At 37.7% G+C, this 22,617-nt stretch overlaps 1 protein-coding gene across 2 annotated transcripts in view; it reads right to left on the bottom strand.

Annotated features, from left to right (window-relative positions):
* Window positions 1-22,617, bottom strand: part of FBN2 (fibrillin 2) — a 174,896-nt gene that overhangs the window by 73,444 nt on the left and 78,835 nt on the right. For both annotated transcript variants that reach the window (XM_063319662.1, XM_063319663.1), the window contains exons 15-19: window positions 22,284-22,406; window positions 16,211-16,363; window positions 15,261-15,314; window positions 10,595-10,720; window positions 7,472-7,597 (exon numbers count right to left, since the gene is read on the bottom strand). In XM_063319662.1, the coding sequence (XP_063175732.1) occupies window positions 7,472-7,597; window positions 10,595-10,720; window positions 15,261-15,314; window positions 16,211-16,363; window positions 22,284-22,406 (582 nt within the window). The remainder of the gene's footprint in view (window positions 1-7,471; window positions 7,598-10,594; window positions 10,721-15,260; window positions 15,315-16,210; window positions 16,364-22,283; window positions 22,407-22,617) is intronic.

The following is a 22,617-nucleotide window of genomic DNA, read 5'->3' as shown; positions in this document are numbered from 1 at the left end:
GTCCTAAATCATAATCCAACCAGACCATTCCGTTGGTGGGCAGAAATAAAACTGCTTAGTGTTTGCTGACGTTTGCTAGCAGTGCATTAGGAATAATGTCATATCCATAAACTAAAATAGCCTGATTTGAATTAATTATAAATTAATGTAGGATCTAGTTAAGCATGGAAACAATAATAGCATCAAGAGATCATTTTCAAGACAAACTGAAATATCTTCCTTATTTTTTAGAAGTCATGAAAAAGGTACCATTTGCTATTTGAGATGTTATGGTGCATCGAGCCTTCATTTCACTAGACACGTATTTCGTGATCTTCTGGGGTCATAGGAAGGAATATATGTTAAAAATACTCCCCAAATTATGTATATATTATTAAAAAACAAAGAACGATACAAGAGAGATGGAAAATGTGCTGAAATCAGTAAACCTAGGAAACTGTGATCTCTCTCTTCATGCCAAAAGCATGCACTTAATTTAAAAGCCAATTTTCACAGACCTTTTACTTAATGGAATTACCTACAAAGAGCAAATAGGACTTGTCCTTGAATGCCAGCAAGGTTTTAAATACCAACAGAGCTTTACATTTGTGAAGTCTACTCTTAAACTTGTGGATTACCCCGCTTACACACTAATCATACACAGATGCAGAGATATAAAATCTAGGAGGGTCAAGACAGTGTGTTACATGAACACACCCACACAGCTGCAATGGCTGGCCATGCACTGGGCTAACTGCATTGGCAGCACCCAAGCTGGTAAACCCCATCCTACTATGGGCTGGCAGTCTCTTAGGTCATTAGGCAGAGCTTCCACGTTTCTCTGCAAAAAGCCTGCTTAGACACAGTTGGTCATGTTGTCTCAGGTTGGCTTCTGAGACGGCTTACTATGCAGTATGCAGCACAGCATAGAAGCAGGTAGCGCCAGGCTGGGTTTGGCACTGCTCATATGCTGACTTGATGTGCTGCGAAGTGCAGTGCAGAAGTAACCAGGTAGATCTAGAAAGCCAGCTAGTTCTGACAGAGCAAGCTCTAAGTCCCTCTGTATCTGAGCTGGCAACCAGGAGGGCTTGCCAACATTCATCTGCTCTGCATCCCTTCTCCTCCCTGTAAATACATTTCATACTTTATTACCTAAGACTTTATTATCCAAGATATGCTCCCTGCCTCCCTGGCCTCCTGCTCTCTCCCCAGCCAGCAATACCTGGTAGCAGAGAGTAGTCTCTGCTGCTTTTGCAGAGAAACCAAATATCTGGTTCCCACAAACCAAATATCTGGTTCCCACAATTAGAAACAGATCACACTGAGACAAAGAAGTCATCTTAAATATGCACTATATGCCAAGTAATTCTCCATATAGAAATGCTCTTGGAGAAAGACACATTTTTTTCTTCCTTTCCATCTGCCATCTTGCTTTCTGCAGTTCGTCTAGCTTTAAAAAAAATGAGAAAAAACAAAAGGAGAGGGCAAATTAACTAAATTTAAGCTATATATAGTTTCTCCCTGTCAAAGGCAACAAATGTTCACTGTCTCTTAAAGTCCAAGAACAAAGGGACACCCAATGAAGCTGGCTAGTAGCAAAACAAGCAAAGAAATGGCTCTTTACAGAACAGGCAGAGAAACTGAAATCCTTGTCCTAGGATGCTGAAAGCTTGCATTAATCAATGGCAGTCTGGACAAGTTCATGGAATATAAATTCACCAAGGTCTCTATGAGGTAAAGATCCTACTTCTGCTGTCAGAAGTCCCTGAACCACAACTGCTGGGGATTCAGAGACTGTTCTTGGAAAGTAATCTTGTATACTTGCTCTGTTGTGGGTCAGAGGGATCTTTGATCAGTCTCTGCATTTATGTCTTTGCTCTTACGCAGACAGATTCTCTGTCCACTCAGTTGCAAGCGCTCTTCCCCGCTTTGAGCTAAGATGCACCTTCAGAGAAGTTCCCATGAGGGACCAGGTATAATCTGTGCCACAGAATCTTTGGGGCTTTTGGACATTAAAAATAGTCTTCACGGAACTCATGCAAAATGAGACTATGCAAAATGAGACTTACAACTTGGCCACATCTGAGAAAATTTTCAGAGTAAAGGGCACCATCCTGACACAAAAACTACTTGAGAATGATATTTCTTATTTCAAGCTACAACAGCACAGAGGAGCAACAGCTTTTCACAGAAAAGGCCACAAGATTTGCATGTTTCTAAATACACAGATCATCATTTTCTTGGAAATGAACAGAAAGTTTTGTGTGAATTTTTTAAAGGCCAAATCTGAGTCAGACACCCAGTGATGAATATTACAGGTCAGCTTCTTGAAGTCTGCTGAAGATATTTATAACTGAAAACAGGTGATTTTCATGTAAAGTCTCTCATGGCTTTAACAGCTGGCAGCCCAATCACAAAGAGATCTGCACATACACAACCAATGTGCAAGACAAAACATTGTAATGAGCAGAGAGTTGCCACTACCCAAAACTCACTTCAATCACATTTATAATATAATGAAATCCATTAAACTTAAAATATTTCACATTTATAGATGCAATATGAGGCTATCGTGGCTATCTTTCATTCTCCCTGATACTTAGCAAGTTAGGTTTACAATCAATTTTCTTCTAGGAAAACACATCTTGTATTTTAGGTTTTCATAGTTAGCAAGAAACCCAAACCTAACAAAAATAGTTGAGGGCCACACCTAGAAGTCAGTGTCCCCAAAACTACAACCAAAGACAAGTGAATAAGTGTAGATGGAGGGGCCAAAGCACCTAAAGTTCAACACCTTATGAAGAGTAAAGCAGCTCTCTTGCTTTCATGGGCCATGCTCTTCAGTCTCTGACCAAAGACAGTGAAAGGAGAGAAGATGACTGAAATGGGTGAGAAATGACATATGGGTGAGAAAAAATGGAGAAGAAGAGAAAGGTGAAACAGCTGACTCGATCTGGCAGGTTCCTGCTGTCCAGAGCGGACATTCCCTTTTCACCCTTCCTCCTCCTTTTTCTCCCAGTCTCAGTTTCTACCCTTTTCAAGTGACAGGGCCAGCTCCTCACTGATGCCACAGACAAATAGTCACTCTCCATCTTCTGTGATGAGAATGGCAGAAGTTGGCCGCCAAGATGAGGGATGAGGGAAGATGTATGATGGAACCAGACTCCTTCACTTTGCCCTGATGTAGTTGAAGGAATGCTCATCTCATTTCTCTCTACAGAGTGGGAAAAGGGAGAGCAGCTTTCACTGAGGATTAGGGTACACATACCTGGAGGCATTAACTTCTGATTGTTTCTAAAATGATCTTGTCACTATGCTCTAGGCCTCTAACATTAAAAAAAAAGTTTGATACTTTCTGCATTTGACATACTTTAGCACTATGCTAGGAAAAAAGAAACAAAAAAAAGAAACAAAAAAATAAATCAATGCTTTTGGGTATTAACAGGCTCATGATACTGCATTGACTAGCCCCAAAACCACCATTCAGGAAAAAAAAATATTAAAGGATGAATGCACTTCAGCTTTAGTGCTCTGCTGAATCAGTCGAAAAAGTGTCATGTCCACAATGTAAACAAACTCCAAAAATTGTTGCCATACACCTTTTTATAATAATATTAAATTGCAGTTTTAACAAGAGTGAGAAAGAAACCAAATTGATTTTAATACTGTCTTATATTTTAGAATAAAAGCCACTACTAATGAAAATATTTATCAGGGGGTTTTTTTTAGGACATTTTTTTGTTAAGTGAAGTGAGTGTACATTTTAAATGTCAGAGAAACAAAAATTTTAAAAGTCCACTGTACATTCCTGGAAATGAACTTCAAAGCACATCTGGTTTACGTTTAACTAGTTATGTCACTGGAAACACAATCTAAACCACAGAGCTTGTTGTAAAAATCTCGACTTTCAGAGACTTTGGAGCCTCAAACAACTCCCCCACGCCCCACAACAAATTGATAAAAAAAATTCAATTGAACTGTAAGTGAAAACAGTGAAAGGTTTTGCTGTTTCTTCAGAGTTGCAGATGAGAGTTATATTAATTAAAAATATACTGGTGAGTAATAAGCATCAGAGCATTTTCAGAGCACAACACAAAGCTTCTGGCCACAGAAGTTTTTTGCAACTAGTGAACTTGTAACTCCCAACTGAATTACACAATGTTTCTTTGAAAATAGAATTTGGACAGAAAGAGATGAATTTATTCCTCTACTGCCAACCCACTCAACATCAGAAAAAATGTGATACGTTTTATAGACATTTTTATGCCAAACCGCTCCTGTTCCACTTTTTTACCTGATCAGCTAAATTTAAACATCAATCTATGAGATTCAAGATGAAGATGACAGATCCTTCATGACTTATATATGTAAGTTAATGTAGATAAGAATATTAAGAGAAACTGAAAATCCTTCAGATTCCGCTGTACAAACAATAAAAAATTAGAAGTATTTTAGGGCAATTACACTAAACAACATTCAGAAAGGAAATTACAAATCTGAAGTTTTAGTTAATGATCAGTCATTTGGGTTTATTTTTTTCTTCCATTAACAAAAAGTTTTATTATTTTAAACATTATTGCACCATTATGCTCAATCAGAAGCCCATTGCTTCAGAGTTCAGCGGACATAGAGGATTATGAAATACAGCCAAGAGATGCACAGCCACTTTTACTCTACAAAGATGGCAAAATATCCTCATTTTCAGCAACAAGCTAAACCTCATGACCACCATGAAAGGGAGATGAGGCAGGGATAGATCTATCCTATTTTTGAACCTTTTGGAATATCAAAAAACACTCTTTCATTAGTTTTTGCAGGAGTCACAGTACAAATATTGCAAACATGTAGAGATGCATGTTCTTTTATGAGTATCTAAAAAAGGTTAAAAAAAGAAAACAAGATTAAATGCCTTAATTAAAATCTCACCAAGCCCAACAAATAGAAACACACCGGTCTTATTTAATGACCTTGAACGATCATCCCAGTAATTATTCTTACACAATAAAACATATTTTAATTCACAAACTGTGAAACTGTGTGTGTGCATTTACTACCTCATGCTCAGGTTGGTTCGAATTATGAAATATCTCAGTTCCTGTATTACTAGATGACTGTCAGAGGCAGCGTAACATGTTACTTTGAATAAATCACACTGGTTCTTTATTCACCTTTTTAGAATTGATTCATAAACTGATAATTTGTTGAACGCACCTAATTCCCTTAGACAAGATCTAAAAGTGGTCACATTCCTTAGAAAAATGCGCTAAGGTGCCATTAAGAGGGGTCATGCCTACCATCTGGATTTCTGCTAGTTCTTCTCTTCATATACTTTCCTGTAAATTCTATTCTAATTGTAACTTTTTTTTTATACTGTGGTTTTGCAGTCAACATCAGCTGGGAATGCTATCTAAAGAAGTCATGCTGTCCTCAATGAATTAAGCAGTACATTAATTTCCCCTCCAGAACGACTCTCCATCACGCTGTTCTCCACTTAGACCCCCCCTCCAAAAAACCTAAGATAAGGGACTCCCATATTTAGTTCACTGAATCATGATCCCCAAACTTCTAGCACAAGAGACGTTGACTGCAACGATAACAAGGATGTCCAGAAGACAAAAAAGATTTTTTTTCCTAAGGCTGTGGTGGCTCAATGCAACCATGAAACCACTTGTTTTGTTATTTTTGTTGCTGTCAAATCCCAATTTTGTGCCTTTATATTAAATTAGTATTAATATTGTTATTTATGTTAATATTACTATTATTATTATGATTAAAAAAATACATTTTATATTGGAAAATCTAGATACATTTTATTTCCATAATTAGATTTTTTTCATTCTTGCATCTCATTCATCTACCTTTTGGTCTATATTATTCTCTGAAGTTATTATGTTTTTCACTTCAGTAACGAATCTCTCTCTTTACCATACTATTCCCGTTTTAATGTCTATAAGATTCCTTAAGAAACATGTATATTAAGTGCACACAGCAAGGTAGTTTCACAGCTAGAAGTCTTTCAGTGCACAGAAACTAAACATACAGACAGACCCTGAAGAAAAAAATTTCACCTGAACATTGTGAATAAATACTAGGCATTGAGACAACTTAGCAGAGAGAGCACTATAAATCCATGGGGGTATAAGAAAAGCCCTAACCTGAACAAGTGCTACTAATTTGTAACATACAGGGAGAGAAGACATTTTAACTTTTAAAAGTGACCTCTGAAACACACATCTACTAAAAGGAACGTAATTTCTTTTGAACAGAAAGGGTGAAGAGGTGAATGACTTGATACTGCCAGATTTTAAACCATTTCATGAGATGTTTTGAATGTAAACACATGTTCACTTTCCAAACGGTTGGAGACATTCAAAACACTATGGCCCCCCATGTTGCTTGCTTCCACTCCTCTGCTGAAAACTGGCAAAGAGCACATGAGTGCTCCTCACCTGCTTCGTGCAAAGTTAAGTGCATTCAGCATATGCTGCTAAGGAAATGGTTTAAGTTAACCTGATTGATCTTACACAGCACCAATGGTTTACAGAGTGCTTCCACTTTCCCTTCTATATGTTTGTTTAGCTGTATGGCAGCAACTTCTGTTTGATCAGTAATAACAAGCAGCTGAGGACAATAATGTCTTCCACTGCTTCAGACAAATCTAGACGATGACATCAGTTCACATAATAGGTATTCCATAACAAAGGATTATAGCTTCTCCATCACTCACTGAAATGCAAGACTACTTACTATAAGAACTTTCTAATGATGAAAAATATTGAGATTCACAGATCATGGAACCAAATAAAAAATAATGCAAAAGACCTGTAAAATTTTACTACTCTTAATACTAGATAAAAATGAGACAAAAGCTAATGCTTCTATTTTGACTCTTTTTGTACAGCCTTGCTTAATTTTTTTATAATTAAAACTACTCATTAGTTTCTGCTATGTAACATTTTCATTAATCTAACATCTGTGTTCGTAAGTCATGTAAGAAAGCCATTTTGATTATACTGTTAAAATAAAGGACAATTTAAGTATCATCAGGCAGTAATATCCAGATCCTGGAATTCAAACATCACATAACGCATCACAAATACCAGAATTTGATCTAGAATTAATTATCGCCACAGACTGAAGGGAGAAAAGAAAGAAGAGAGTCTGTGGTCAAAATAGATGCACTTCCTTAAATGTGTCTCTGCTACATGATCAAAGGTGAGCGTATATTCCCCTTTATTCCAGCTTAACAAACGTTTTATCTAAGGAAAGGAAAATATTTTCATATAAAACCGAACTGATTACTTTGAAAGAAATTCAATGGCAAGACCCGACACACTGAAAAATACTGCAGAGAAATTGCAAGAGGAATGCAATGATTTATGCAATATATTAGTTCCGTCTTTTCCTCTGTATTCATCATCACTTTTGTGATCATTTAGCTTTAATGTTGTATAATAAGCAATAAAATTAACACAACTTGCAGATTTTTCACCTTCACATGTGTCTGTCTCAGTGCTGAATACGTAGCCCTTTGGACAAGTGCAGCTGTAACTTCCAGGGGTGTTTCGACAGAGCCCATTATCACACAGCAGCCCATTCACTGAACATTCATCAATGTCTGCAAAAAGATGAGTTAGACATAACAGTAAGTGCAAATGCCATGAGAGCCCTTCACCTCCACAAGTAGCCCCTCTTGCTTTCTACAGTAACAACTGGGTTGCCGGATACGCGGTTTTCTACAACAGTCACTGGAGCAAGTAAAAATGCCAATCCCTAGGTTCAAAAGTCTAATTCAGGTTCTTATTACCAAAAAGATCTGTTCTGAAAAAATTACCAAAAAAATCTGTTCTGAAAAAAGGTTTTCATTAGCAGGCTCTAAAAATAGTTCATGGTTTGTATTAAAGTAATAATTATGTTTTCCTGGAATGACCTTGGGATCTTTGTCAATTGTATGACTATATAATGATGACAATTTCATGAAGGTCTATTTGCTTTGAAACCAGCATTTTAATTTTCTTTTTTAAAATACATAAATAACGGTGCGTTAGATTACTGTTCTAATCCTCTTTTATGGGCAAAAATTGATTTTGTTATCCATGAAGTGAGTATGTGCATTAAAATCTAAATTGTACAGCTCGTGTATGGCAGACATCTCAAGAATTCACATACGTACCTCCCCTCCAGAGGTATATTGTATTAAAAAAACTCCCTATGATTAAGATGAGGATATCAAGTACAGCAAATAGGAAAAACCCCTAAATTAACATCACTTCCTGAACTCCTCTTATATTAACTGCAAATAATGCCAATAAAAAGCAATCGGTCTTCCTCATTGCCCTATTGTTTATTTTTGAAAAGAAAAAAAATAATTGTAAGTTACTTTAATGCCCATCACATGTCACAAATACTTAAGCTTACAGGAGAATACTGACAGGGTAAGCCATGATAAACCTGATGCTTTATCCTGCTTCAGGGTGTCTCCTCTGTTTTGCGTGCTTGATTTCCCAAACTTAACACTGCAATTGAAATCTTACAGTTAAGTTTAACAAAAGAAGAAAAGAAGAATGCAATCTAATTACAATCTAGAGGCTTCCGGTTTCCCAGCTACATTAGATTTTGCAAGCTATGCTTATAAATTCCTTTAGGATTCAGACAATAAAGTCTAAATTTCCCCAGAAGATGAATCAGAGATTTAAGTTGGCAGCTGTAAAGAAGCTATTCTAAACTAACCTGTCCTTTATCTAACCTCATTCGATTTTAATTCAGCAAAGGAAGGTGAATTTGGAATTTGACATTTTCAAGACCAACAGACTTTAATTTTGAGGTTGTTGTCATTTTACCCAAACTAGTAGTGCTACGAACATATTATTTCCTTACAATACCACAGAATAACTTCAGATTTGAACAGTAATCTCTGGTGATATGCACTGTAAAAAACACAGAACGACATAGCTCATGTTCTAAAAACACTTAAAACTGACAAAAGTACTGTCTGCATTCTGTATGATGACCATTTTTATTTCCTGGCTGCTCATAAACTGTATCATTAATTAAAACATTTCAACCCTTTATTTAAGCATTCATAATTAACTTCTTTTGTGCAAAAATTCTCCTATCTAAAAATAAATGCATTCTCACAGTCAGTATGGTGTATTTTTATTTAAATAATTAAACAGACATATACGTATACTAGCACTTACATAATCCCAAGTGTAACTAGATAAATTAAATCTATTGCCATAAAATCCATTTGGAAAAGGAATATTATGTGAAGTATATTAAAGAAACACCAACAGTTTTCCGCAGCAGTGCTTTTCTTGCCAAAAAGTCATATTTGGGGCCTTTAGAAAGTAACTAGCTGTAAAATTCCTTAAGTCAAGCAGATGAAAAGAAACACTTTTATTACTTTGTGTGTGCTTTGCATCACTAGGTAGGAATGTTTGGTATTAAAATTGTACCACGGTTATATAGTCCAGGTTTCCCCTACCAAAAATGATGGGGTTTTGTTGACCACAAATACCAGTGATGATAGGTTAGTAAACCTTTAAGTGTAGAGAGCAGTAATTTCCCAAAATAAATACATCAGATAGAAGGACAATACTTAAGACTTTCTAATGGTTTCAGATAGATTTCCATTAGCTTTTTAATACAATCAAACTTCAGTTTTCTGTTTAAAATTAAAGGATGATAACAGGGCTATAAGCGATACTATTGTACAATGTACCTGTGCTATAACACACTTTTTTTGGATGTAAGAATTCCCAAAAGAAAAAAAAAATACTGAATTTCAGGTATGACCATGAATAAAAAAATTTTTAGACAGAGAGTGAAACGTATAACATAGGTATCTTCTGTTGAGTATTCCTAGACACTTGAAGAAAATGTATCTAGATAATGCAACAACCATCTGGTATAAACCTAAACCAAACTTCAAGTGACAACTAAAAGTTTCTGAAGTGAATCATTCCTGCATACTGGTGACAAATTCTGAAGAATGAAAGAATAGCTGTTACACTTGATCCCAGTGTTCAGACTTGATGTGTGAAATCCTGAGAGTGGCTCATTGCCTCCTCCATGAGCTGAAGCTTTCAGAAATTAGAAGACTAAGTGTGCAGCAACCCATTCTGCTGTACTTGTTTAATTTGGGAACATCATGAATTATTGCATACAACGGTGATTGTGCTCCCAGGCCACCAATTATCATTCATTACGATAATGATAGCCATTTGTTACATTTTATTATGCAAAATCATGACCTTCAGCTCCTGACAAATTATCATCCAGCCTTGAACAGGACACATTTTAGGTGGTCTTGACAAATGTTATTAAAATATAACACAAACTGATCCATACTTTTGAGAAAATTAATTCCTAACCTGCAATAACTCCTGCTTACACTTCTCAAACAGTAATACGCCCCCATCAAATAACAGAAAAAAAACCCACCAGTAAGAATATAAGCTATGCAGTGACTGAGAAAAGCATTTTCATTAGAGATTTTTCGCATTTTCATTCTAACTTTAGTAGATGTCTTGCAACCAAAATTCTGTCAATTCACATTAGTATCAATATAGTGATGAATTCTTCAACAATAATAAAAAATTGAGCAACTTACCCACACAATTCCTTCCAGAAGGATCAGGCTCATAGCCGCTGTTACAGTTACAACGATAGCTGCCACGTAAGTTTTCACAAATTCCATTGGAGCAAATATCAGGATCCAATGCACACTCATTAATATCTGTATTAACACAACACCGAAGATAGCCAGATATTGAAAGATATGAAAAACATGATCTTGTGATAGATGTGGACAATATCTGACTCACTGGATGTTGAGGTTGTCATTCAGAGCAAGGGTATAGGAAGGGTGCAGCCAGAAGGCTGAAATAAATTATTATTCCCCTCTATTTGACACTAGTGATGCCAAACCTGGAATACTGTGTCCAGTTTTGGGACACTTCATGAGGTTCACATGGGCCCACTCCTCAAGTTTGTCAAGGTCTCTCTGGATGCTATCTTGCCTCTAGTGAATCAACTGCACAACTCATCTTGGCATCACCTGCAAACTTGCTGAGAGTGCACTCAATGCCACTATGTTTGTCATTGATGAAGACATTAAACAGGATTGGTTCCAGTAGGGACCTTTGAGGGACACCACTTGTTACTGGCTTCCTGTTAGACATTGAGTTGTTGACCATAACTCATTGCACATGACCATCCAGCCCATTTCTTATCAGTCCATCCATCAAACCTATCTATCTCTTAGTGGAGAGAGAAGAATGTTGTGCGGGACTGTATCAAAGGCCTTACAAAAGTCAAGACAGATGATATCAGGAGTTCTTCACTCATCCACTGGTGCAGTCACTAGACTAGTCAGGCACTATTTGCCCTTGGTGAAGCGATGTTGGCTGTCTCTAATCACTTCTATCTTCCATATTTTGGCATAACTTCCAGGAGGATCCGCTCCATGATCTTATCATGCACTGAGGGAGACTGACTGGTTGGTAATTCCCAGGGTTCTCCTTACCTTTTTTTAAAAATGTGTGTGATATTCCCTTTTCTTCACCCACTGGAGACTTCGCCTGACTGCCATTTTTCAAATATGATGGAGACTGGCTTAGTAACTACATCTGCCATTTCCCTCAGGACCCTGGGATGCATCAGGTTCCTTGCGTGGTCCTGAAACTGATCTTCTGCTATGATGGGAAGGACTTTGCTTCCCAAATCCCTGCCTTGATGTTCAGAGACTTGAGAGATATGGGAAGAGTGATTACCAGCAAAAACTCAGGCAAAAACGTTGTCGAGTACCTCAGCCTTATCCATGTCAGTTGTCACTACTTCTCCTGTGATATTTATCGTGTTTGTGTGTCTGTGTACATCTTCTTGTAATCTTCTTTTTCTGACCAATGTACCTGTAGAAGTTTGTCATATTCTTCACGTTCTTTGCCAAACTCAGCTCCAACTGTGCCCTAGCTTTCCTGGTCCTATCCCTACACATATGGGCAGCATCCCTGTATTCTTCCCAGGATACCTGTCCCTGATTCCACTGCCTGTGCATTTCCTTCTTACACTTCCATTTGACCAGGAGGTCCTTACTCAGCCATGCTGGTCTCCTGCCTTCCTTGCCCGATTTCTTACATGTGGGAATCGAGAGCTCTTGTGATCTAAGGAAAATGTCCTTAAAGAGCTGCCAGCTCTGTTCTGCTCCTTTATCCCTGGGGGCAGTTTCCCAGGGGGGTCCATCCACTAATTCCTTAAACAACTGAAAGTTTGCTCGCCTAAAATTCAGAATCCTGGCTTTACTCTTCACCTGGCCCATATCCCTCAACATCACGAATTCCACCAGGGCATGATCACTGCAGCCCAGGCTGCCATTATGCTTAGTTCATCTGTGTTGGTAAGCAACAGCTCCAGTGACACTTCTCCTCTGCTAACTTCCCCTGTCACCTGGATTAAGAGCAGTTCTCTGATTTTAATAGAAGGTTACAGAGAAGATGGAGCCAGACTCTTCTTTAAGGTACACAATGAGAGGGTAAGAGACAGAAGTTACAACAGAGGAAAATTTAACTGAACGCCAGGAAAACAACTCTTCCCCATGAGAGTGGCTAACCACTAGAGTAAGCTGCTGAGAAAGGCTATGGGAACTCCATCCTTGGAGATTTTCCAAAATCCACTGGGCAAGGCCTTGAGAAATCTGATTCAACTTCGAAGTTACCTCTGCTTTGAGCAGAACGTTAGGTTGGATGACCTCCAGATATCCTTTCTAACCTAAATCAATAGGGAACTATGTGTTTGTAAGAATACCTTGATGCAAAATATCTAGCCCATGCACTCAGTGCCTGTGGTTTAAGGATCTAGGTAAGAAGTTATAAATTATTAGGTGACACAAATACTTTTTCTAACACAGGACTAATGCATAGGTAAATACCACAGCATACTCAGTCTTGCAGAAATTATAGCACTTGTTGGAAATTTAGAATTTTTCTCAGATCAACAGAATAGGATGATGAATGAGACATATTCCCTGAATTTACAGTCCCATATAGAATTTCTGCTGTAGTTGGAAAATTCCAAAATATTTGTATGAACTATAAGAACAGGATCAGGCTAGTTTTAGTATTTTTTGCCTCTGAGGAAAAGAGGACTTTTCAATATTAAGTTATTTCTTCCCATACGGTAAGCCCATTACTTTAAATAGTTCCCTTTCCAAACTCTGGAAAGAACAGTAGGGGTGCTGGCCTAACTATGACTTCATAAAAAGCTTGTTTTTTACTTGTACTGCTCAACTTTTTATAAAGGACATTTCCTCTTTAATCATAGTGCAGTTTAGATCATTATTTACATATACTCAGATACGCATTTGCAAAAATCATGCTATCCCTGGATTAAACTCAAAGCTATAAGACGTGAAAAATTCATAAGAAAATATGAATTAGCATAATATTTCAGCTCTATGTTTTCTTTTGAGTAAATAGTTTTCTGTAGTTTACTAAACTTGTTTGTATCTGGGGGACAAGCCACACAATTTCATAACTCTATTTCTCCTTACCAAATTAATCATTTCCGAAGGTCCAGCCCTTCTTGTTACTTTTCATATTGAACCAGACTGCAAAATCTCTGTCCTCACCTATGCCCAGATTTCACTCACATGAAAACATGAAGGTTTTGCGCTTGTTAATCACAAACTGAATGAGAGCAGTAAGGATGTGGTGATGGACTGCAGTCTAATTAACAAGCTGTGTATCAACTAAAAGTCAAATAGAATCCCATCCCTATGACAAGAGTTTCACTGATAAAGTCTGTTCCCACTCACTCTTGATAATGAGAATGCATGAAGAACACAACAGAATTTTCATTAGGGATTGAATGTGGTATTAGTATTCCTCTCCTTCAGGAAATGGAATTGGCAAACAAAGTCCCTTGGTATAAGCAGCAGTAGGAGTAGCAGCAAGAAAATTGACTGCAAGGTCACTGCAGAAGATATACAGAAAATACTAGGGTTTTCTTTAGAAACCTAAACAAAGAGGGATTTTAGTTAAGACATGAACACTGAGAGATCATAGTTTTTATCACGCAATTTGGTTATGACCACAACTGGTTTTATGTTTTTAGTGAGAAATTGTATTTTCCATGTATCAAAAAGAACATATAACCTCCCTACCAGACTACATGCAAATTCTCATGGTAGGACGCTGTTTGTACAACAATATTATGGTACACTGCCATTATTTCCCCATGAGATTTAGAGATCCTTCAAATGGACCTTATATAATTCACTGAAAAGGTAGAGAATTTACAAACTCTATGGATTTCAAATTACTTGTAAGTTTGGCAACATGTTAAGCAATGAGCTCATAGGGAAGAAAAAACGTATGCATATACACTTACAGTACTGAACAGAAACAGAATTTCTTTATTACAGTACTATTTTTAAAAGTTATGTGGGCTGTTACTAAGTATAATGATCAGAGGGTCTCATTCTGTTTCTGCTGAACTGAATAGGAGCTTTAATGCTGACAAGGATAAAAGCTATATAAGTTAAATGCCTGGAAATATTAAATGTACACTATCTGCTTTAATTTGGCTGCAACTTTATTAACTCATCAGGGAACTATCTAGCAATAAATCATAATACTGTGTTTCACCATTCCTTCTTCAACCCACCCTACTTATTTGGCAGCTGCAGTATGCGTTGCCCCTACTTCAGGCCTGGCTCAGCTATTATTTTTAAAATCCCGCTCTCTGTGGTGCTAAAAAAAGGAGCTAGAGCTTTACAGTTCCCAGTACCAAATGCAACTGCTTGCTTTCAGGACTTTCTTTAGGACAATCTTTTTTAGTAAGCTCCCTTCCAACTCTAACTCACCAGAGAAATGATGCCTCCACAGAAACAGTCCATGCAATGAACACTGGATCTGGAATGAAAAACTGCTCTACTACTATCCCAGCTGACTGAAAATCAACTGCAAATGCAATTGGCTCCTGTCACTCCCCAAATGAGGGAGAACTGTCTTATGCCCATTCTAAGAAAAATAAATTATGTGTCAAACCTTTAAAATGGATGACTTTTTGTCAGGGTCAGGCAAAATCCAATGTTGTAGAGAATGAATTCTGGCCTTTTCTTTAGACAACATTTAATTATTGTACTTTGATAATGAAAATACTAACATCTGCATATTAATATTGAGGCAAAAACCTCCACTCTGGGATATAATATATAATATAATTCTGAGTATATATTAACCTTGAGTCATATACATTAAAGAAAATGTGCAACATACCTCGTCCATCCACAGTAATACCTATTCCACTGCTACACAGGCCATGGAATTCAGCTATGCAATTGAAGCAAGAGATGTTGGGGAAAAAAGAAAATGTTATTTCCAGTGTTTCACCTTCTTTAATCCTAAACCAAATCCACATGATCTTTTTTCAAAATAATTCTTCTACAATGTAACTAATAAAATGCCAATGCTCACATGAAATAGCTATTTATTGACATTATAGCTAAATCCGTCAAGTAGCATTCCACCCTGAACTTTCACATATAGACAAAACTGAAATTTCACACCAAGAATTATACACTCAAGTGATTTCATCAACGTCTTGACAGTACTGTCTCCTTCAGTTACTGCTTTCAACCACAATGCCAGTTTTACTTCATTTCTTCTGATTAGTTTTCTGTTATCTCAGAAAATGACACTGAATGGAAATACTGTCCAAGATACATCACCTCAGTTCTACAGTCAAGAGATTTTTTTTAATCGATCCCCAGGTTTATTTGGAGAATTGATTCTTATAAAATGAAATACAGATTTCTAAAATTAATATGGGCTGCTCTTTTAAACTGGACTGATTTGACTAGGAAATTTACAGATTCATCAGGGAACTCCACTTATTCTCTTTAAAGTATTATTGCTTATAGCCAACACTTAATTCTGGGACCCAGCTTCATCCATAGCATGCTCATGTCTTGAATTTTGTCAGTTTGGCCAGCTTTGGAACTAGATTCACCTCAAACATTACAAGGCATAGAAACACAAATATGCAACATAAAATATGAGAAAGTTCTTCTTTAAAGGAGAAACCATTTCCACAATCAATGTACAATTCCATTAAGTGTCCTATTTGCTTCTCTTTAAGGCATGAAATTAATGAACAATCTGATCTGAGTGAGATTTTTTTAAGTCTGTATGTTCAGTATAGTATTCAAAGAAACAAGAAATTTTACCTGAATTTTTAGTAGGGCAGGGGTGACATGGCTCTCCAAAACCATAGTCAGGATTGGCACAGCAACATTCAGACTTTGTCACAGCACCAGGGAAAGGACGGACACATGCTCCTTTTTTGATGCCTCCATAGCATGTGCTACGCATATGAGTATCTGAGAAAGGGCAAGAAAAGAAATAATTTATTTCCTTAGGCTGAGAGTATGCATACTATCTCAATGAGAGCTAAAAAAAAACAACTTACACGTTTTGTTCAACAAAATGGTTACATTGGCTACATTTGCATTGTTCTGCTACAATAATCCTGATGGCATCAAGGCCAATTCTCAAAATGGTTAGCTCCCAGAGCTCTCTCCAGAGCACTTTAAAACCACCTGAACCAGCATATTGTGAGCAAATTTAAAAGCATTCTATAGGACACAGCAAAGATGACCCACACACCAGAGCTTTGTAATTCCGTCAACACATATCTCGATAAGAAACACAGAATGACTTGAATGAGCATGTGGTGACTAGTTCTTCCCTTTGAGAAGTGCTACGACCGTAACCTGGACATGCAGATCTCTTATTTACTTCCAAAATGGTTCCTCATGTAGGATAACTCACCAGCAGCCCAGGGCTGGTAATATGGGAAGCTACCTATTTCCTATTTCCAAGAGGAGCAGAGCTGCCTACTGTATTTACAAATTCTGAACAGAAATGCAATTCCACCACATTGTTCAGACCAGCATTTACGTGACATGGCTATCTTAATAGGTTTACACGTAAACTGGCACCAGTGCTGGATTAGGGTCAGGATATCAAGGAGGTCTCAATACCTAACTAGCAACAGCAATTTAGCAATTCTTACACACGACTAGATAGTGGGAAAAGCAGCACTACTGCCTTGAGTATAAGAAATTTCTGGAGGTTTGTGATTGAAAAGCCACTATGGAAACTTCAGTGCTATCCCTGGGGAGAGGGCTGGAAATGATTGCCAGGACAAACCACCACTTATTACACAAAGGAAACAGGAAGGTCTCCAACATTGAAAATCATGCCATAAAAGACAGCAGAATTACACAGGACAGCCACAGGGACTCACCACATGCATACTGCCAATCTTGCAGCTGATTGAGTATGGGCCAAGTCAAGGACTGACTTGACCCATAAGACGTAGTAAGATGCATATTCCGAGACACATCTTTGCAGGTATAACCGTCTGCTATACTTACCCGAGAACTATGAGAATGTCTCTTAGACTGCTTTTTATGTGTTTTGGTTTTGTTTTGGTTTTTGTTGGTTTGGTTTTTTGGTCATTCCAGGGTTTTGCATATTTGCTTATAGGATAATACTGGAGGTAGTCAAACAAGCATGTGAGTAGACAGTCCACCTAAATGTGTGGGTGAGAACTGCAGCATACAGATGGATTAAACAGCCTTTAGTTTTGACTCCTATACTTCTACAGGCACTTGTTGGAGCTACAGAAATACTCTTTGTTTCAGTCATCTTTATGGACCAGGCCAGAACATGGCTTTAATTTATGCTCCTTGTTAATCTCCCAGTAAAACTACCATACATTGTGGCCTGGACATGAGCCTGGGTGCCCTCAGAAACTGAGTAGGGTCTGAGGGAATCCAGACAGTTACCTACTCAAAAGATGACCCCAAAACAACCAAGAAAAGTTGCATGAAAAATCTTACAGTGGATGTTGAAAATCCTGTGCCAATCTAAATAAGAACTGGCAATTCCTTCTGTGTTCTGCCTGCTCTTTGAGTGTTGTAAGCTGGCTCCTATAAAACAGGATTGCCTGTACATAAATGTTTTCCCTTGCTTTTGGTATCTCATGGAACAGATAGTTCTAGAGCACAGTTAAATACGGCCCAGATTTCAGGGCTTATTCCTTGCCAAGAGTCTAGGTGAAGCCAGTACAATTTGCTTACACTTGACAGAAGGAAAAGGTTGTTATGCTTGACAACAATCAAGAATTTTTTGCACAAGAAATGTCTGTTCATGTACTCCGCAAAATAATTACTTGCATCACATCCTTTCCCTCCACCTCTAACAAATCCAGATGCCACTCTGCCATGCTCTGCCATGAATAAAGAGGCTTCGATCATTGTCCTCTCACAGAGGCAAAGGCTTCCCCCTAGTTATATGTCTGGGAGCGAATGGAGAAGCAATTCAAAGGAAGGAAATGGCATCAAGGGAAACTGCAGAGGAAAAAACATTGGAAAGTGTGAAAGAAATACTCTGTAGGAAGGTCTTCAAAGATGTGAAGTGTGGGAAGCAGCTGGAGGAAGCTACAGATGTTCTGAGCAGCTGCTGTGCATAAGAAGAGAGGAAGTGCTTTTCCATATAAACCAAAGTTTCTATAGAAGAAGCACAGGGAATCTGGGGAGGATTGCCTAACTAGTTATAGGAAAACAGTCTTATCCACACAGTCAGTGATTAATAAAGCCTGTGCAAGGTGAAGAACCAAAACAGCAATCATATGACAGGAAGAACGTCCTCCCTGAGCTGTGCAAGGGTAAGAAAGACAGGCACTGTTTTGTCTATGACTTAGCTGCTGTAGGCACCTCACCAAGTTCAGGTTCCCCATGTCATGACAGTTCTGAGCATGCACCTTACTGATGAACCTGTGCTGCTGCCCATGTATAGTTTGATCAGCCTTTGGCTACTAATTTCAGAACACTGGAGAACTTTGTGCCCTGGCTCAGAGTTTAGCATTGGTGCTGCTGTAACAGTGTACCTGGTTATGGGAAACCCCACTGTTTCTCAGAAAATAGCATTTCTAGAGTCTTAAATTTTGTGGTATATCACTTCTGCAAATGTTATCACCTTGTGGTCAAGGTGAGGTGGGCCAGAGGTTGACCTATTCTCAGTGAAAGTCACTGCACCCATCCAGGTGCCTTAGAAGGTCAAATTATGCAATGGTTATGACAGGCACTTTGAGGTACGGTTCTGCGAAATAACCAATGTAAAATAAAACTTAGTTATTTTGTCCTGTGTGGCTATAGTTTTGGGTAGAGATGTGAACTGCAGACTGAATTATAATTAAAAGTGTCTCAGCAGAGAACAAACAACATTGTGCAAAGCTATAGCCATAGCTCTGTACAAGTTCTGAGGTGATACACAAACACACAACACCCAGAGCCAGCTGAGGTATCTAAGCACGGAGCTGCAGTTAGAAGTATAGCCAAACCTGAAATGCATGCAAATGCTAGTTTGGTTCTGAGCACTTATCTAACTGTTCCTTTTCCAAGCATTTGTTATCCCTTGCTGTATTTTTTGTCCAAACTTGTATAACATTTTGTGATTGACTCTGCCATACTTATTAATACTAAATAAAAAAGCAATTTATTCTATGAATAGTCCCACCAGAATCAATGGTACTATTCAGAAGTAAAATACAACTCAAAGTAGAAGTGAGACAATTAGACTGTAAGCTCTTCAATTTTATATTTTTCCTAATTGCCTAGCACATTTGTGAGAATACTGTTTAAAGGAATCCCCATGTAACTTATTAATTCTGTGACTACAAATACTCTTCTAGCAGCCAGAATGTCTGAAAAGTATTATTTAGCTCATGTAATATATGAAACAGAATAACCAGACAGAGAGTTCCTGTAGTTAACACAGCATGTGTATGTATATATAAGCGCGCACACACACACACACACACACATATAAAATTCTGAACAGCAGATTGGCTCAGAAATTCTATTCTAAAGGTGATGTATGAGGATATCTTTGTTATGCAATACTTGAAATTTCCTGTGATACTTTATGCCTTGAATAATTATATCATCCTTTTAAAATTAATTTTCCAAATAAATAAAGATTTTGCCTTGCGATTTTTGTCATATTAAGGATATTTCCTGTTGAAAACGTAAGCATTTTTGGTAAACCTTAAAGCTCTGTGACATGTGGAGCTGAACATTTTCAAATAAAAAATAGCGTTTACAGCTGATGGCCAACTTGTGAAGCCTTTAGCTGCTAGAACTGTGGTAGCATTAGGTAAATGAAAGCACAGAAAACTGAGCATTGCATTGATTCTTTGCAGCTGTATCACTGACAGGGGTAAAGATGAGGCCAACTTGGACCACAAAAAAGGTACTGAACAGCTTGTACTCAAATCTGGTTTTGCTGCTGTGCCACTAAGCAGTGAAATTCCTATATTAAAAACAGTATAGCAAGTCTTTTCTCATTGTTTTATCTTTCCATTGCTTTTCTCCAAACGTTTAATAAATCAGAAGAAAACAACTTGGCTACTACATAGGAGAGAACAAACCTTGCTTTTCTTGGTTCGGTCTTTAGTACAGTTTTGCTTACTAAAAAATCTCATTTATTTAAAACAACAAATATTTGGGTTCCAACTGAGAGACTGAGAAGGTGTTTTGGCTTTTTACTAGCCTGTTTTTTAAGGCATTCTGAGTTTTTATGATGCATTTTTTAAACTGAAGTGGTAACTGAAAGGCCCAACTTGCGCAGGCCCTCAACAGTAATGCTTGCACTAGATTTTATTTTAAAGAATTATGAATTTCTGCAAAATTTAAAATGTTATTTTAAATGAATGGATAATAGCAACACAAGGATGTAGTATCTCACATCCCTTTGGCGTGAGATAACCTCCAAATGTTGTATGAATTCTGTCTTTCCTTTATTTGGACACACGCAGCTAAGACATAGACAGGTAAGACACATATGCATCCATCAGCAAAAACGGTCATAGCACTGACTAATATACAGGGCTATTGAAGAGCCAAGCCAATGGTTTCCTCTCTGCCTTTACTGCTTCATGAACCTGTCAAATATCATGATTTAACTAGCTGGCCTAATCTAATACCAGATCCAACGGCAGCCCCGTAACCAGCGGCAACTAACACACCAGACCACGTACCAAAAGTGAAGCTAATATGTTGTGATGCTGCCAGCAGTGCCTGTTTCACTCAAGGAGACCCCATTCCAGGCACACATGCCTGCTGAAGCTTAATGCCATGCCATGCCTACCCACCAACTGAGCCTTGGGTCACAAATATCCCTGATGATAGATACACTCACAAGCTAGAGAAGAAACTTAGGGGATACAGAACTGATGTTACGATATGCAGAAGGGAAAGATGGTATCTCTATCCACAGATAACCTGTGGATTAAATTGGTTTAAGGCATTTTGCAGTACCGCAGTCCCCAGTGCATGTAGTCCCATCACTCCCAGAAATTTTTATTCCTCTCCACCCTCTTCATCAGCACTCAGGAGAAAACAAGGAACCGAATACCTCTTGCCCGCTACCTTTTTATTTTATTCTTCACCAGGTTGCAAATGCTCCACTTTTCTCCAGTGAGCTCCCTGAAGCTATGCTAGAGCTCCTGGTGGAGTTGGGCGAAGACTCTTAACTGTCAACAAGTAACATTTAAGGGGTTAAGAGGCTGCAGTTCAGATTATATGACAAATGATTATTCATCAGCAGACTAAAAAAGGTATGCCTCAAAACCAAAAAGAGATGCCAGGAAGAGTAAATACTGTAAGCTTAGTTTATAGGAATAACAGGTAAACAAGAGGTGGTGCCACTCCGATTCCACAGAGGAATTTAAACTTGTTTTTTAACACTAGGTTAATGAGATAGCATAAAGCAAGATTTCCTAATAACTCTTAATAATGATGTTTGAGTTCACAGAAACAAGTCTATCTAGTTTTCACTATTTCTTCTGCTAGAGCTTTTTCTTTTTTAACGCTATGGTGTACAGGGAGAATAAAATGTTTTCAGATTAGAGAAAGAAATGAAAAGGGGGGTATAAAAATATCAGTGTTGCAACCAAGATATGTATCTACTTTAGTGATTTGGAGTGGATGATGCACAACTGAATATAAATATGAATATATATGTACATGTGTGTATATATATACAGACATGCATATACATGAACACAAACACACAGCAGAACAAAAGACAAATATTCCAGATTTATCCTAGAACAGATCCTCTGTGGTTTGTTGTCAGCATCCCTAGAAGGATGTCATCTAATGTATTTCTTTAATTTGACAACCTGGTAACTACATCTGCTTTTAGATGAAAAAAAAAAATCTCACTTACCTACACACACACGACCATCAACTCCAACAGCCAAGCCAGGTGGACACTCACACCGAAAGGATCCTTCAGTATTTATGCAATGACCATTCATGCAAATTCCTGATGTCTGACATTCATCAATATCTATCAGGAGGCAACACAATTCAAGAACCTAGTCACCGTTTTTAAGCAGATTACAATTAATATTTTAGGAACATTACCAAATGAATTTATGATAGCAGATGAATCATCAACATATCCTTGTTTTGTTTCTAGTAAAAATTTCATCTTGGAATTACACTAAATAATAAAAATTCCATCAACAAAACAAACCAACAGAAAGTCTGTAGGATTA

This window comes from Chroicocephalus ridibundus, chromosome Z (assembly GCF_963924245.1).
Source record: "Chroicocephalus ridibundus chromosome Z, bChrRid1.1, whole genome shotgun sequence".
NCBI classification, from domain to species: domain Eukaryota; kingdom Metazoa; phylum Chordata; class Aves; order Charadriiformes; family Laridae; genus Chroicocephalus; species Chroicocephalus ridibundus.
This window is presented reverse-complemented; position numbering and strand designations above follow the sequence as displayed.